The 18717-nt window shown below is 33.5% G+C and overlaps 2 protein-coding genes across 2 annotated transcripts; both read left to right on the top strand.

Moving 5' to 3' along the window:
• Positions 1–2756: 2756 nt before the first annotated feature.
• Positions 2757–4441, top strand: LOC141685477 (uncharacterized). The gene is made up of 4 exons (XM_074490573.1): positions 2757–2958; positions 3077–3329; positions 3473–3842; positions 3941–4441. The coding sequence occupies exons 1-4, from the start codon at positions 2757–2759 to the stop codon at positions 4439–4441; spliced, it is 1326 nt and encodes a 441-aa protein (XP_074346674.1).
• A 280-nt stretch (positions 4442–4721) lies between these two features.
• LOC141685478 (uncharacterized) lies at positions 4722–5351 on the top strand. Its single transcript, XM_074490574.1, has one exon. The coding sequence runs from the start codon at positions 4722–4724 to the stop codon at positions 5349–5351; it is 630 nt and encodes a 209-aa protein (XP_074346675.1).
• Positions 5352–18717: the final 13366 nt, after the last annotated feature.

The following is an 18717-nucleotide window of genomic DNA, read 5'->3' on the forward strand; positions in this document are numbered from 1 at the left end:
AGATTTAGGCAAACAGTCTCTGCGCACTCTTGACACGACAAAGGCTGGTAATTTCCCAAGTTTACATTTATAGCTACAATATTTTTAATTTTAATATACCTTTTGATTATGCAGTTTCAGTTGTCGGTAATTACCAATCCAGTGATAAGGATAGATTAGCCACCAGACAGATGTTAATGTCAACTCTCCATGAAGTTCAGGTTGACATTAATTTCCAACCCAGTTTTGAGAAACTAGGTACTGACGGATATTGCCTCAATACTAAACCAAATGCAAAACCAAACCTGAAACAACCTGGTAAACAATAATAAGTGTGGTCAGTTTTTTTTTTTACTAAAGAATCCTGTTTGATAATATAAATGTCTTTACTGTAAATTGCAGGAAAAAAAACCAAATAAGGGTGCGTCGAAAGAACTGCAGTTTTAAGGAACACAAGATATTCCTGAGTACACTGACGGATGATCCAACTTTTAGCGAAAGCATTGTGCACAAGCCTGTGGGAACTGCGTCACCTTCACATGCTTCTCAAACATCAGGCACATTTTACTTCACTTATAGCTGGAAAAATTTGTGTTTAATTTTATATTATATTGGCTGAATTGGTTATGTTCTTCTCCATGTAAAAGAAAAAATAGGCTGTGCGGAAAGAGTCCGCATGACAGAGAATTACTCGATAATTCTCCATACACTCGACATGGAAACACTTCACGTTCATAATGTTCTCAAATATCAGGTCAAAACATAACCAACGTTATTTTTTATTACAGTTGTCCATGGTTGTCTTATTGCTATATTGATAAAATACAATTTTCAAATTGTTAAATTCATCGCACAATTTGATAAATTCTGGTTCAACCATGTAGGTGTACAGTTAAATGGAGAAACATGTGAAACTCCTGATACTCCATGCGTTCAGAAATTACGACCAATGGGATTTGAAGGTGCGTTTCAAAATCAAAATTGTATATTAGAGATGCTTACTATTTATGCAAATAAAGATAGTAGTAGTTGATCTTATTAACAATGTTGTTGTTGTAGCAGGAGAACAACGAAATATTGCAGCTCCAAAAATTACTCAAAGTGCAGATAGTACTGTCACTTTTGCACTGCCCGCATCCACTATATTTAAACGACCACAAGTAACTTTAGGTTCCAGCAGTGATATCGCTGTAAAACAACAATCCAAAAAAACCTGTGGAAAAATTAGTCCAGGTTCTTCAACATATGATACATCTTCCGTAAAAAGTTATTATGAGCGAGGAGAAAGTTCAGGTTCTAAGAACTTATTAGGAGAATTTAACAATGTTGAAGAATGTGACAGCAGTGATAGTGATTGTATATCTACCGGTATGAACTTAAATTCAGTTTCATTCTTAATTACTTTGATGTTCCACAGTCATAATATTTCAAATTTTGTAGGTGATTGTGACGATGTTGATGTACATGATTTTGACAATACTGTTACTAAGTGGAGTGAGTACCTCGATGTCGGTGATCCTGATAGAATTTGTTCAAAGAGTCAGTCCATCATGTGGAATCATGAAAGAAACAATAAAAAAGCGACCAAAAAGCCTCCAACTTTCTCTCTTTGTTGTAAAAATGATCAGATAATTCTTGAGAAAGAAAAGCAACCTCCCGAGCCTCTCGCTTCACTCCTTACTGGTGGATCCCATTTTAGGCATTTCTAGGAAAAAATTAGAATGTACAACTATATGTTTGCCATGTCTTCCACCGGAGGTCAAATTGATCGTAGTATCAATCGTGGCGGTGCTCCTTACTGTTTCAAGGTAAAAGGTGTAAATTACCACAGTATGGGAAGCTTTGTACCACTTGATGGTAAGATCCCCAAATTCTGTCAACTCTACATATATGACACTGAAGATGAAGTACATAACAGAATAAATGCCGTTAAGGGAGGACGCGATGTCGTGGATGAAGAAATCGTTGAGTCATTGTTAGAAATGCTGGATAAACATAATCGTTTGGTCAAAGGTTTTCGTATGGCACGTGAAAGAATTAGTCAGAATCCAGTTGATGAATTTAGATTGGTTCTAATATCTTCGTCTTCCGCATCTGGTCGACCTAACCATATTGGTCCATCGAATGAAGTTGCCGGGTTGATTGTCACTGACGAGTATGCTAAAGGATGCAGGGATACAATAATCCATTCGAGAACCAATGGATTGGAGAGAATTTTTAAAACAGATCCACGGTTTATGCAGCTTCAGTATCCTATTCTTTTTCCTCATGGAGACATCGGATATTACCGTCAAATCCCTTTAAACAGACCAAATCAAAAAAAATCAGAAACAACGTCAGAATACCGAAGATGAAGATCCGGATGAAAAGGGGGAGAGAGAGTTCATCACGATGAAAGAATATTACAATTATAAACTCATGATATGGCCTTCGGAAGGTATGTTCAAAATCAACTCCTAAATTTGAACACTTTTATATGAATTAATTCTACCATTCTAATTTTCTCCGAAATTGTCTTATGTATATTCAGGTTTGACTCCACATCTCGGAGGACGTTTATGGCAGCAATATGTTGTTGACGCATTTACTGCGATTGAGCAATACAGATTTGACTGGATCAGAGGTCACCAGACCACAATTCGTTCTGATATATACCACAACATACGAGATGCACTAAACAAGGGTGATAGCAATCCTGAAAATGTCGGCAAAGCAACAATTTTACCAGCCTCCTTCACTGGCAGTAAAGATACATGAACCAGTATTTCAAGGACGCAATGGCAATTTGTCGAACACTTGGACACCCATCATTGTTCCTTACGATGACCACTAACACAAAATGGCCTGAAATTCAGAGGATGTTAAAATTTCTACCTGGTGTTGATGTTGTTGACGCACCCGACGTCGTTGCAAGGGTATTTAAGATGAAAGTTGACCAACTTCTTGATCAAATAAAAAATAAGAACTGCTTTGGACGTTGTATTTGAGGTATGCTATTTTCAGGATATCTTCCTCTAACAAATTGCTTATGATTTAAATTTAATATGACATGTATGTAAGGCTTTATTTAATTATTTTCATCAATTTCATATCACAGTAATGCACGTCATAGAGTTTCAAAAGCGTGGATTGCCACATGCTCACATGCTAATATGGTTGCATCCAAACGATCGTCCCAAAACAACTGAACAAATAAATAAAAAGGTTTCTGCAGAAATTCCTGACCCAAGTATTGATCCAGTTGGTTACGAAGCTGTCAAGAATTACATGATCCACGGACCATGTGGCACTGATTGTGTCAATTCTCCGTGTATGGTTAAAGGCCGTTGTATTAAACATTTTCCTAAAAGGTAATTCTGAGATCTTTTACATTAAATTAATTTTCCAAAGACTGCTGGAAGAATACAACATTTAATTTTTCACCTTTTAGTAAAACATTCCTTTTAGATTTATTTTAATTAAATTGAAACATCGTTCTTTTCCTTTTTAACAGGTATAATTCTCACACATACTTTGATGACTGTGGCTTTCCCATCTATAAGAGGAGGAAAACTGGAATTATCGTAAAGAAAAAGGGAATTGACCTGGATAATCGTTATGTTGTCCCCTACAATCGAGATCTTCTAATAAGATTTCAATGTCAAACAAATTGGGAGATTTGTAACAGCTCCAGATCATTGAAATATCTGTTCAAATATTGTTTAAAAGGACATGATACCGCCACCATGTGTCTGAGGAAAAAAACAAACAACAAAAAGGGTGCACAACCACAATCACTCCTGAGAAACGGCCGCTTGATGAAGTCAAGCAATACTTGGATGGAAGATATGTTTGTGCATCTGAAGCATCATGGAGGATATTTGGTTTTGACATCCATTCCCGGTGGCCTTCCGTTGAAAGATTGCCAGTACATCTACCGATTGACAAGCATGTGTCGTTTAAAGGCTCAGAAAATCTATAGGAAGTTTTCGACAATGCTGGAACAAAGAAAAGCAAATTAGAAGCATGGTTTGATGCAAATAAAACATATGCAGAGGCCCCAAATTTAACCTATTCAGAATTTCCAAGCAAGTTTACATGGCATCCACAACCTGGTATCTGGAAACAGAGGAAAATAGGTGATGTCATCGGTAGGCTTGCTGAAGTACATTCATCTAGCGGTGAACTATTATATCTCCGCATGCACCTGCTCAGGATTAAAGGTGTTGTATGTTTTTATGATTTGAAGACAGTCAACGACCATGTTTATAACTCCTTTCACGAAGCCTGTGCCGCGCTAGGTATCCTCCAGAACGACCAGCAATGGCACGAAGCTATAGGTGAAAATGCGCATACATCCATGCCTCCACAATTACGTGCCATGTTTGTCAACATTTTAGTATACAGTCCAGTCTCTCATCCGCGTAACCTTTGGGAAGCTCATTGGGGATGCATGTCAGATGATATTCTTCTTGTGAGGTGACATCTCACTGGGAATCCAAACCTTTGTCTATCAGATATTGAGATCCAAAATTACACTCTTACAGGTATGAGCTTTTAATAATGCTTTGTATATATTACATGTTCCATGTTTGGATTAATGTTATCAAGTTTTATTAATTTTATTGCAGAGATAGAGAAATTATTGACTGATATTGGTAAAAGCCTTAAAAACTTCCCAGAAATGCCATATCCCGGAGATGCTTTTTTTTAACTCTGAGAATAGACTAATTCTTGAGGAAACATCCTATGATATAGAAGAAATGAAGAGAATCCACACAAGAAATCATAGTCTTCTCAATGATGAACATAAGATAGTCTATGATTCCATTCTTGACAATATCAACCAGAAAAAAGGTGGTGTTTTCTTTGTTTACGGAAGTGGAGGATGTGGAAAAACTTTCTTGTGGCAGACACTGTGTTGTCGATTACGATCAGAGCATAAGATTGTGCTTCCTGTTGCCTCATGTGGTATAGCTGCTGTGTTGCTTCCTGGTGGAAGAACCGCACACTCCCGCTTTCACATTCCACTCAAGCTTGATGAAAATTGTTCTGCCGGTTTAAGACACGGGACTGATATTTCTGAGCTACTTCAGCGAACTGATTTAATAATTTGGGACGAGGCTCCTATGCAACATCGTCATGCTTTTGAATGCGTTGATCGATCCTTGAGAGATATTATGTCTGCTATTGATAAAAGCAGAGCTAAAAAGCCATTTGGTGGTATAACCATTGTTTTTTATGGAGATTTTAGGCAGATACTTCCTGTCATTCCAAAAGCGTCAAGGGCTGAAGTTGTCTGCTCTACCCTTAATAAATCCAAGCTTTGGGAATCCTGTGAAGTATTTTTATTGAAGCAAAACATGTGGCTTAATGCAGGAAATAATGATTAGAGAACAAAACCATTGTGGACTTTAGCAAGTGGCAGCTTGCTGTCGGCGATGGCAAAGAAACCAATATTTCTCCAAGTCCAGACACTGGTGAAATGTTAATAAAGATTCCTGATCAATATATCGTTCATACATCCGGAGATCCAATCCAGAAGCTTTTTGAAATGACGTACCCAGATTTTATTCAAAATATCTATTCACATGAATACCTCATATCAAGGGCCATACTCACACCTACCAATATCGTGGTGGATGAGATTAATACAACGATACTTGAAAAAATTTCTGGCATGGTTTACACTTATCTGAGTCAGGATTCAATTGATGATGCAGGTGATGATGATAATGATTTCAGATCCTCTTTTCCAGTTGATTATCTAAACTCTATCAATATGCCTTGCTTTCCTAAGCATGAGTTAAATTTGAAGGTAGGAGTTGTCGTCATTCTTATGAGAAACTTAAAACCAAATCATGGGATTATACAATGGTACAAGAATGATTGTGAAATCCTGTAGGAAGAACAGTATTGAATGTGAGATTTTGTGTGGCTCTCATGTTGGAACGAAACATCTAATACCTAGAATTGAGATTATTCCAAGTGACACGAACTGGCCGTTTGAATTTAAACACGTTCAGTTTCCGATTCAATATGTTATGCATGACGATTAACAAAAGTCAGGGACAATCACTTGATACGGTTGGGCTTTACCTTCCTAAAGCAGCTTTCCTCGCACGGACACATTTAGTTGCTATATCCAGAGTGACCCGACCTGAAGGCCTCCATATTCTCATAAATAGGTTGTGATGGTATTAGCACATATATCACAAATAATGTAGTTTTTGAGGAAGTGTTTTTACAATCTTCCAAGTGTAGACAATTGACATGATATATTAGAACTTCATGTAACATCTTTCTATATTTCCTTCTTAACTCTGGATTTATTGTGTTTGATATATCAATGGTGTGAGTTCAACATCCAAAATGTTACACTTATTTTTACTGGCATCCGTCTATGAACATAATATAAACATTAAATCTCCAATTATTTTGTCTATTAAAAATATGTATAATCTGTTTGATTAGGAAGATTTTCTTAATTGTTTATACACTGTACATATTTTATTAAGAATTGGATTTCAATTTTCCCTTTTTCTGTTGGCAAAAACCCAAATGATAAAGGTTGGTTAGTTGTCATAATCACATCAAACACTTACCTTAAGAATTATCAGCAAATTAAACCGGGATATTACTCTATTCTCAATTAAAGGAATATATTTGCACTATCAATTTGAGCTAAATTATTGGCATCTCCCTAATGTCTTGCTGTTTAAATATATTTTCAACATTTTTACAGGAGTTTTGTCATTTGCTAACATCATCCTTTTTTCTCTCAAGAGTTCAACCATTTTGTAAGATCTTCAATTCTTTAAGCGATTTATACAGTTCTTAGAATATTAAATGTATAAATATCTTACCTGTTGAGTTGTTATTAAATTTTTGAATGAACTTTTTTCTTGCTCTTCTGATAGTGATCTTTTTCAATGGAATCATTTGATCGTCTATCCAATCTCGACAAGGCAAACACTAACTGGAAAAATTAAGGCCAGGGTTTACCAGGATGTGGGCTAACATGACTTTAAAGACGGACTCATTGAAAGTCTACAATCTTATTCTCCTTAACGATGATGTATGTTTTAAATTTATTCATCTTTGCATTATTTGTTGTCAATACTTTTTTCCAGTATTACATATTTATGTCATTTAAATTATCTAAATGTAGGATAACCATGTTCATAGCCTTTGCCTATCATAACATTTGGAATGGATTCAGCACGAAAATTGTGGAAGGCGGTGTCTATGTTTTTGACCAGTTGTAGTTAAAGATCCTGTTGGAAACTTGAAGCCTGTGCAGTCAACTCTCTGCATCAGATTTACAGGCTCCACTATTGTGAGGACTGCTGATGATGATGGCATGATCCCTTCACAAAAGTTTGAGTTTTTAGACCTGGGAGATTTATTTGCAGAAGCAAATAAATGTCTTCCTCAACAGCAGCCTGAATTTGCATAGGTTTGGTAACGCACTCTTTTAACTCGATATTATCGTAAATTACTCATATGGAACAATTCTCCTATAATTATAAGACAGCCTACTTTAATATTGTGTAAATAAATTTTGTGTTAAACAGATATTATTTGGAGTTGTGGAGGAGTATAAAGGTTTGAACAAGCTTCATACTCGATACGGAGATAGGACATTGTGAAGTTTAGAATATGCGATTCAAAGTAATGTCCAATATATATATTTGATCATTAGTGTAATTACGCATATACACCGCATATTGCTAATAGATTATTACATATATGATATCTAAATCTTTTTTGTAGTAATGCCCACAAAGTTACTGTTTGGGGTGATCTTGCTGTGTCTTTCAACAACGAGATGGCTGGAATCCCAAAAAAACCGATCATTGCTATTATAACAAGTACAAAAGTGACTACATTTATGAGTAAGTACTTATGCAAACAATCTATTACACAGTTATATTCTTGCTGATTAAACAATTAACTTTATTCCCATATACAGGTTCTGTTCAGATTGGTACATTACCATCTACTCATCTATATATAAATCTAGATGATGAATCTGTGAATGATATGAGGCAGAGGTAACAAGTAAATATAGAGTTAAAATTAACTTATCGACGTTTTGATCTGTTTATTAATTTCTTTAATATGTTTAGGTTGCTTGAGGAAGGATATATAATAAAAAGAGACAAATTTTTCCAGGCTAAACAAATTGAACTGGTTCCCACATTATTTGAAAATTGTCACTCAAAGACCTTAATGAAAATCTGACATACGATCATCTCAAGGTATTGCATTTATATAATATTCAGAAATGGTATTTTTATATTGTTGCTTTTGTTGTTAAATATTACATTTTCATTGTACCCCAGAAAAGAAATTTGATGCACCTTTAAGATCATTAAAGGTCGATGAGGAAACACATTGGTGGTTTTATAACTGTAAAAAATGTCTCCACGAGGTTGAGCGCATTGGAACAGTATTCAAATGTACCCAATGTCCTCGAAACATTCCCGTGTCCTCCGAATAGGTAACCTAACTATTTCAATTTATTGGAAATATTTGTAGGCTAGATACTGTTAATTAAACCCTTAAAAAATAGCTAACTATTTTCTCAAGGTTCCGTATCATGGTCCTTGCCGAGGATGAGACATTTGCCTGTAATATTGTTTTGAATGATCGAGTTTCTAGAAGAGTTCTTGGAACAAGTGCTGCAAAGGTGGTTTCTTATTACGATAAGGTAAATAACTGTTGAAATAAAACAGCTCCAGCGTCACCATATTATACCACATATGCATTCTTATTTTCTACAACCGTGTTCAAGATTCCTCCAAAGCCTTTCCAGAAGTGATTAAATCTTAGTCAGAAGACTAATTTCAGTTGAGCTCGGTCTGACAAAATCATAACGTTGTTGAGGATAACAACATCTTTTAATGCTGATGGATTTATATGAACCAACGATAAACACTCCACTCCTTCTGAATCTCCAATTATGTCCGAAGATTATTCCATCAACAGGGGTTTTGAAGTGAGATTATAATACGGTTATGTTACATTTGAGTTCTTTTTAGTATTCATGCTGAATACTAATATTTGCAGACTTTCTTATTAAAACGTCTTTGCATGTATAGTACTCTGAAGGTGATGACGGTAATGGTACTCCAGGCTCTGCTAAATCTGTTACCAAAAAAATTAAGAAGGTACTGACAATAACTAGCATCCTATGTTAGACATCCTATTTACTTATATACCAAAGTGCTTTTCGCTGACTAGGAATTGTCCTTATTCATCACTCTAAAACTATGTCCACCTAATTTAATTAATGAATATGTCACTTTTGCTTGCAGGAAGGTTGATAGCATGCTTCACTTTGAGTGCTTTCCAGAGCTTTCATCTTGCTTATGGCTGAATGATTTTTTACAGTTTTGTTCACATGACATTATTTGCAATTTCGACTGCTTAACAATGCTTTTTACCCTGTTTTCATAACTGTGATCAACGTCATCACACATAAATAAAAGTTTGTTTACAATATTTAAATATTACCTTGATCATCTCCGTTATAAGAAGCATGGTTGAAGCACTACTTTTATTAAAAAGTAGTGCTTATTTATCAAGGACCATGTCGTACTCCATTTAATTTGACAATCAATGTCCTTTATGGACATACGATTTTATAATGGAAAGAAATGTTTAATTTCAAATTGTATATGCGAAAAGATCATTTTTTCAAGAGAAGACAAGTTCTTAAATTTGACTCGAAACATTCATGATGAGCAACCTTAAATTCAAAATAAAGTGTCAGACTATATGTTTTAAAATTCCCCCGCATTACTCAATATTGAAATTTACCAAATGTAACATACTTTCCATCTCATCATAACAAGTTTCCACGATATTCCCGTGAATAACCTCAAAATATGCTCCTTAATTTTGACATAAATCAATACCTTAATTATGGCAATCCTGATTCACACATTGCTTTGGTTTAGGATTATGATATAATATACGTATTGTTTGTGATTTGCAGAGTATACCACAACCTATAAAAAATTATCCTAACTGCCTACAATCAAGATGACAATATCTTCCTTTAAAATTGGTGTTATTGAGTATCTTTCCCATATTCAAATCGATCCTATTCTACTTAGACGGTACTATATATTCAATAACTTTATAGTTGTTCTAACACTAAAATTGTTGAAGAACATACAGGTTTGTAACACTTATTTCTCTTCAATTTCAACAAAAAATACTATACATAATACATTAATCCTATAAATATTTATCATCTTTCAGCCAGGTATGGATGACCATCAACATTTGTCCGATCTGAATGCCACTCAAATTGCATGGACGTTGAAAGTTAGGGTGACAAGAATGTGGAGGTCACTGAATGGTCATGGAGAGGTCTCGAGGCACAATCTTATTTTACTCGACTGTGAGGTGTGATTGCTTTTAATCTATTGCAAGTATTGAGTTCACCACTTTTCTATTTTTCATATTCATTATTCATGCATATACTCTCTTTATATTACAGAATACGCACATGGTTGCAGTTGTTTCACCTGCTATTTGGAATCAATTTGCCGAACTTTTGATTCCAGGAACCTTATACCGTATAAGGAACATAGGTATCATGCCTGCAACTGGTTTGTACATGCCTGTGCATAACACAAACTGCATACGGTTCCTACCCATCACTATTGTGGATGTAGTTCCAGTGGATACTCTAATGATTCCGCGGCACAGTGTGAATTGACTTCCCTGCCTGCTATCTCCGACGCTCTTTTGAATTCGAATTATGATGAGATGCCTGTTTACCTCCACATGTATTGAATTTTAAACGTCGATAATCAAGATTTCTAAAGTTATAAATGTTAGTAATTTACAATGGTCAAAACAGATGTTATCGGTTTTGTCGAAGACTTGAACCAAAGCGAACAATCCTGCGCATATTTGGTTTAAGGGATATGATCCGCTTCAGACTAAGTGATGGAGCGTAAGATATTCCGTATTCTGGCCCTTATAATGCAGATTTGTACAATTATAACTGTTTAGATTACCACGTCTTTACTTTGATTTCAGGACATCGCACCGTGTTTATTTGTGGGTAATTTCCCACCGAATATAGATTCCTTTATACCAGGATATAGGAACAGAAAGGAAAATTGTCATCCTTGCATCTGTCCGCATCAACGTTGACCAAGGTTTAATTCTTGCTTTCCCTGCATGTACTAATTGTTTTGAAAAAATCAACATTCTGACTCTCAAATTCCATTTAAAGCATTCCTAAAGTATTCTATTTTTTCTATTTGAAAAAAAAGGTATAATTCGCATAAGTAATTGCCCTCAACAAGTATCTTCATCAATATTGATTATCCGGATGGTCGTCACTTTGAGACAGAGGTATGCACATCAAATCAACTCATATTTAATTATTATATATTTACTATTCATACTCTAACTTTGTTTTCCTTTTGTCATGTAGGTTAGTGAATGTCGACAACTGATGCGTTACAGAGATATTGCAGCTGGAGCATTTTATTATATTTATTAGTTTATGATATTTAACTAAATAAAGTTTTATCGATATTCGGAATAAGCGTACAAATTGTTCTACCACAAATATTATAATTTGTTATTCAACGTGTATGTTTCTCATATTTTTGGATTTTTAAATTATCTATTTAAATCTTTTGGTTGAATTACGCCGCACAGTTATCTTATGCAATATTTAACGTAATACTTCTCTGTTCGGACTAAGATATTATGATATTTAATACAAGCACGAAATATTTACCATATTCTAAATACTGCACACATTATCTAAGTAATCCAGTACTAAGATTACTATTTTTACTTTTCTGTAGTCGTAGAAATTGTACAAGTTATCTATATTAAAAATATACAATATTGATTGCAAATATATAATTACTAAGTCCTCAATCAACCTTAAGAATAATGTCATTGCAACAAGAGAGCTTTCCATTGTTCAGCCAATTAAGATCCATAATATAAATACATCATATTAAATTTGGAAAGTGTTTTAAAATCAGATCACATCCAATAATCTAAATAGCTACAAACCAAATTTCAAGGATAACAAACCATAATATTAATACATCATGTACCAGAGATAAATATATTGATCACATTAATCCAATATGAAAATGTAGTGTAGATTAAACAAACTATTCGATAACTATATCGAATATTAAATCTTCTTGCTGAAAAGTAAAAACCAAGTTATCGTCTATTTGTAGCTCATTATCAGTCGCAAATTGGTTCCATCCAGCAGAGAATCGAGGTATCCAGTAGAAAAACACTATCTTAACATTCCAGTTAAAAGCCCCATCCTAAAAGTTACAATTTCGCCACTTATCCATGTCCTACCATTCGGCTGTACAGCTGCTGGGATATACTGAAAGATGATATTCTTTGTTATATCAATATAACCACAAAATGAGTAAAATTTTATATTGTAGTTTGCAAAAAAAAGTCTATGTAATTGATCGAGTAATGTAACAATACCGCTCCGTGACATGTGTTGATTCACATTTGAAGCAGTCAATGGTGGCGGTGAACTCCATTCCCAGGAGTTGATCATTTTCCTGATCACTTATAGTATTGTCTGCAACATTATCAGTTACGTCTTCAACATCCATATCCAAGTTGTCTTCCTACTTGCTGAATTCTTCTTCGGACTTCTGCAGCATGATCAGTGTCACTGTAATATTTTATATGATAATTTCTTCTAATTCCTCAAATCCACCTGGAAGCTGTTCATGAATATCTACAGAGAAGTAGCAAAAGGTATTAATATTATTATCGTGGTCACCCGTGTTTCCATTATTACCGTTTGAACTGCATAGCTTCATTAATCACCAGACCAATAAATGGTATGTAGTATTTAAAGTAGTACCATTTCTTGAAGAACAGCTGACCATAGGTTTTTCATTTTTTGAACTATCAAAATGATAGTTTCAAACTTCCCAGATCCTCTGTAGGTAAGCAACATGAAATCCTTCCTCTCAAACATTTTATCATTACTAGCGCCAGTATATCAGAAATCTTCCCTATGGATTCAGAGTAATGACAATTGTATATCTTTCCATTCTGCAAGATCAATTGTACTTTTGCAGGAATTAACTTTTCAAAGAGTTGTGAAATATTTCTGGTATGGCCGGTCACAAGCATAATAAAGTATCGATAAATGACAAAATTACTATTAATAGAGAAAGAGATACAGATCATAGTGTGGGGAAAGTGGAATGCTTAATTAAAGCTTACTATTACTCCAGAGTCTATTGCACCACCAATACCGAATATCATGAATTTGCAACCAATCCCAGTTATTATATCTGTAAATTAATTGTTGGGTATCCAAGTTCAGTCATAATGAATAATGAAATTTAAATTTATGTATCCTAAAAACAAATACGTAAAGCTTTGTAAAAATGTGCAATTACCTCTACAAGTTAAATGCGATTGGGAAACAACTCTTGCAGAATTAAAATCCACTTCAATTACATCAGGATTTAGTGCACATACCATAAATTGTCCGAGGCCCTCATGCATGAAAATCAGAATTGTAGCCGAATACCGTCTAACTTCTTTCAGGAACCATGTAAGGTTAAAAAACTGTTTCCTCCACTGAATACTTGACATGAATTTCACGACCACTTGGGAACCGAAGCCCAGACATTTTTTGGTAACACACTTGCAAATGTTGTGGCCAACTTCTCTAGTAGTTTCTGTATAAATCAATTAAATTTTAAACACCAATTAATTTGATCCATATTCGCAGCAACCTTAAAATTCCACCCAAATTTAAGATATGAAATGTGTACAACATTAAATGAAAAATGTACCACTACATTTTGTGCATAGTTTATCTGATTTAAGAATAACGATAAATCCTGGAAGCTTGGTTTGATTATTATCCACCTAATAATTATAGGAGCATAATACTTTACATATATTTTTAAAAGAACAAATAACTCTATTCTATTAAACATATTATCACATACCATCTTATGTCTCTTCTTCAATCTCTGATTTTTTTTGTAATATTTCCATCCTTTCTTACTAGCCAATGAATTACAAAATTCCTGCAATTGATCGATGACATTGTCTTCTTCCATTAACATACTTTCTCCTCTTTCGCAACAACAAATTCATGTTCCACCTCCATATCTATAAATTGTAATATAGAAACATCAGTACAATAATTATAACTTTAACCTTCATCAGATTTTGCCACATTGATATGTATCACACCTTCATCAGAATCTAAATGAATCTGTAGAAACCATCTCTTCCTATCATCTCTTTTCCTCTAATACGCCTTTTTAAGTAATCAACCTCAAATCCATCTTCCTGAAAAATCCTAGAGGAAATGATATTGCTATCATCCATAGTAAATACAAAGTGTATCTCTTTCACGCAAATAAAATATCACTAGCACATATCCAAGGCAGTAAAAATATCCACTTGACGAGTTGTATGAAACGAAAGATTCATGCCCTCCAACCCGATTTTCTCTATCGTCTGGAGCTTTTGACTGTATTTGTTACCGCACCAAACTTGGTACAATCTTGGAAAGAAACAATAAATAAGGTTATTTTTACGAATTACACATAAAAGCACAAACATGTACGGATGCACAAACATATAATTATATATGCTCTTCAATTTGATCACAACGGAAATTAATCACAATCCTCCACATGCCAGAGTATCTTTAGACACAATTTTCAAGAATGATGTTTCCGCCAACAAGTTTCCTGCCCCCAAAAAAATATTTAATGACTTTCCACAGATGTACAATTTCCTTAATTCATAAATAATTTATATGTAGAAATCAAAAAATTTAACTTATGACAGTACCTCTATCAAGATCTTTACCATAAACTTCATGTTTATAGATGCAAACATTCACGTTGTTCACATTATAAATATCATTATGCATTCTATACAAGACACTATAATCTCCAACTCCAAGTCATGTGTCTGATACAAAATCAGCCCATCCTTTCCCAAATTTGCAATGTCCTCCAATCCTCTCTACCTCGCATTTCCATTCCTTAGTAGTAAACCTCAGACTGACCGAGTTCCCATTTTTCAAGTTTTTGTAAAAATTCTCCGTTCCTGGCTCAGTGTCTGATATATATACAAATAATTGGACAATTATACACCTTATACCAACTGATATGAAAGTATGAATTTAGTTGATATGAAATAATTCCAAAATCTATCATACCAGATCTAGCGCATGTTTCTTGCAAGTCTGTGTTATTTATGCAGATACGGTAAGATTCACTTTTGTTTAGAATTGCATCGTAAACTAACCGAGCAATAGATTTTAGAAACTCAATGTTTCCATATAGGACAACGAATTCATCATGTTTCCATTCAGGTTTATTCTTCTTCCACTCATTTGGATGTATTGTCTGGTAGTTTATTTCAACTGTGGCTTCCTATATATCTTCACATTAAAAACTCTGTCCCCATAATAATCAAATAGAACAAAGTTATATATCTTAATGCCATAGTACTCCATGAAACGAGCAAGACCGCATATTTTACCGACTTCTGAATCATATCGAGCATAGCCATATATGTGTTTTAACAGTATATCTTCAAGTGATCTGGAATTCTTCTACCACAAAAACCTTTAAAATTCGGTGGCACTCTCTGATGAAGTACCATTAAATCAAAATTTCAAAGATTATAAAGAGATTAAAACTATATAAATGAACGCTGTAAAATCTACACTTACAATTTGCCCGAATTCAGAAACTTCCACATTTGCTGCCAGAAAGCTACATATACTATCTTCACTGTCTGTACAATTAGTATTATGTTAATGTACCTACATAAAACAATATACTGACTAAAGGTCAAATTCTTACCTAAATCTGCTACATTCTTCGTTGTAGAATCTGATGCTCTCTTCATCTGTAATTACATAATAAATTTATTCCAATAAATATAAATCATGAAATTTACTTAAAACCAAGATGGATGAGATACAGAGCAGAAATTTCACAAGAACACTACATGCATAAGATACAAAAATATTATATTACATGAATCGAAACAAAACATGTTCTTAAATTCTATGCAGCATTAATAGATTAATTTAAGATATATACATAAAACTCTATGAATCAAGCAATATAACTGTATACCAACAACTGATTCATAGCTCCATTCCATGTATATATATATATATATAAACTGTATGTAAGCAATATAACTATAAAATCAAAATTGATTCATACCTCCATTGTAGACAACGAGTTGATTGTACCGAGAATGCTATTGCCTTCTCTGTGAAAGGAAGTTAGACTTCTTGCTTAATGGAAGTTGAGAATCCCAAATTAACGGCAGTTTGCGTTATCTGGGTTTTTTTTAAGACAGGTATGTTGTATTTTTTTGGGATATAAAATCTCAAAGTCAGCTTTATTTTTGGGCTTTTTTGTTTGTTTTGTTTTTCTTCTCTCTTTCTCCTTATATTAAAAGGCCCATTCTGTAAATTACATTAATATATTATATTTCTATATAAGGATGATTTTGTATTTTTTTTATTTTAAAACAATTCATGCAAAATATTGAACTATATATAGACTTTACTTTATGTCTTTTCAAATTATCAATTAAATTATACTATAAGTCGGTTTACTGCGCTAACTTTATTCACATTGTCTTCTCAAAACTTGAGAAAATAATATGTTACGACACAAGAAGTAGGATACTCTTTCCAAATTGGTTAAATCTTGAGAACTAAAAAATCAAAATTAAATGTCGGTAATTGATGATTAAATATAATGTATATTTTGAATTTCATACATTAACGAAATCTAAAAAAATTCAGTAAACTTAAAAGATAAAAGTTTTCTAACTACCTAGGGTAGTACAAAGACAATGAGCTATATCTTGGTTGTAGCACTTTTTGTTATTGATTATATGTCTAGATACAATAAAACAACATGATGGATGTAATTAATGCTCTACAAACTAGAACGAGTCTTCCAATACAATTTTAGCAATAGGTGTAAGGAGAACTGCTTTTGGAGATATTGTCATGATAAACATTGATTTTATCTTTTTTTCACAAATATTTAAAATAATTTTTAATAAAGTTAGATTAAATCAAAATATATGTTGAAAAAATGTAATTCCCAGAGAAGATACAAATAATTAGTATCTTCAAGATGATTTTTTTTACAAATAAATTTATATTACTATGTCATGTAATTAGTTGACAGTTCAGAAAAATAAGTTAAGATTTTTTGTTCTGTGAAATTTAAATTTGGAAATTGAATTATGACGCCAAGATTTAATATTATTTATTTTATTTTTGTTACGAAAATATTGATAAATATTAATATTACGGGAATAAGTAATTTGTAGAATAAATATTGAAAGACAAATATTGTATGTAATTACTTTCTTCCATCTTTAGATTAATTTATTATATGATTATTTTTAGTTTATATTCTTCAATGATTTATACGATCTTTTATAAGCAAAATATGTTTTTGGGAATAAGTACATAAAATCAATATATTTATATTTTTCCTCGGGATAAATAAATCTTATTGAACATAAAAGGAAGATGAAAAGATAACAATCTTTTGTCCAAAACAACTGCAGATCATCATTTTTAATTAAGTCCATACGCATTCCCTTTCTCTTAAACTCAAAAGTAACAGTTAACTACATTTTCCAGCAAAGCTTTCTCAAATGGCTGATCCAACTATTTTTAATGTTTCACTAGAGTTGATCATACTTATTTTTCTCACCTCATTTTCAAGACAGAAAGCTTAAGTTTGTTCGTGAAGCTTTTGTTGGTATGGGAGCGTAAACAACCAAAGAAACATATCAAGTATGTCCTTGAAGCTCTTGACTGGGATAAGCTATATGACTTTCATCAGCATCAGATGGAAGTTACACGTGACCAGTTCTACGGCTTCGTTTCTTATTGTGTTAGACACGATGTTCATCAGGCAAACTTTTTTAACTCATCTCTCAGACTGTTGCAGAGGAATAATGTTGATTTTAATCTTGAGGTTTTATCAGTACTATCTTCTAAATATTTCCCATCCAGATTTGCTTACATTTTCTTTAAGGCATTATTTAGACCAGCTGAATTAGATAGTACTGCTGCTGAAATGTATATGATAGTCACCAATACTGACATGAGAGGAAGAGTGAAAGAGATTATTACTTGCTCTCTGACATGCACGGTAACATTGCTGGAAATGATGTTCTGCTACCAGCAAACAAATTATGTCCAAATGCAAGGTGTGTTAAACCGTTCCACCTGGAAGATGGACCTCCGTTTGAGATAGACTTGTGGAATTCACTTTGCACTGGAGCTGTCCAAGGAAACTATCAGGAAGAAGGCGACTTATGGCCAGAGGGTTTGAAGATGGCTCATATTTGGAACTCAAAATGTCACAAATGCACTCTTCAACTGATGCTTTTCAAGATTTTACTTTATGCTATGAATTATTAAATTTAAGTAATGTATTTGTGTAAACTTCAATTGTTCTTATGTAACTGGAATTTAAATCCATGATTCTACATGCCCATCTTCTATAACCTTATTTTGTTTACAAGATTCTTGATGTGTTGTGCATTCATAGCTTATAGTTGGTTTTGGAGTTAATACATCTTTCACAAATTTGTCAAATAATGACAATGCTATCAATGTGCATTGTTTAAAATTATAGGTTACAAAGGTTGATTTGGTTCTTCCTGAAAGGTGTA

This window comes from Apium graveolens, chromosome 9, assembly GCF_009905375.1.
Source record: "Apium graveolens cultivar Ventura chromosome 9, ASM990537v1, whole genome shotgun sequence".
In the NCBI taxonomy this organism is placed as follows: Eukaryota; Viridiplantae; Streptophyta; class Magnoliopsida; order Apiales; family Apiaceae; genus Apium; species Apium graveolens.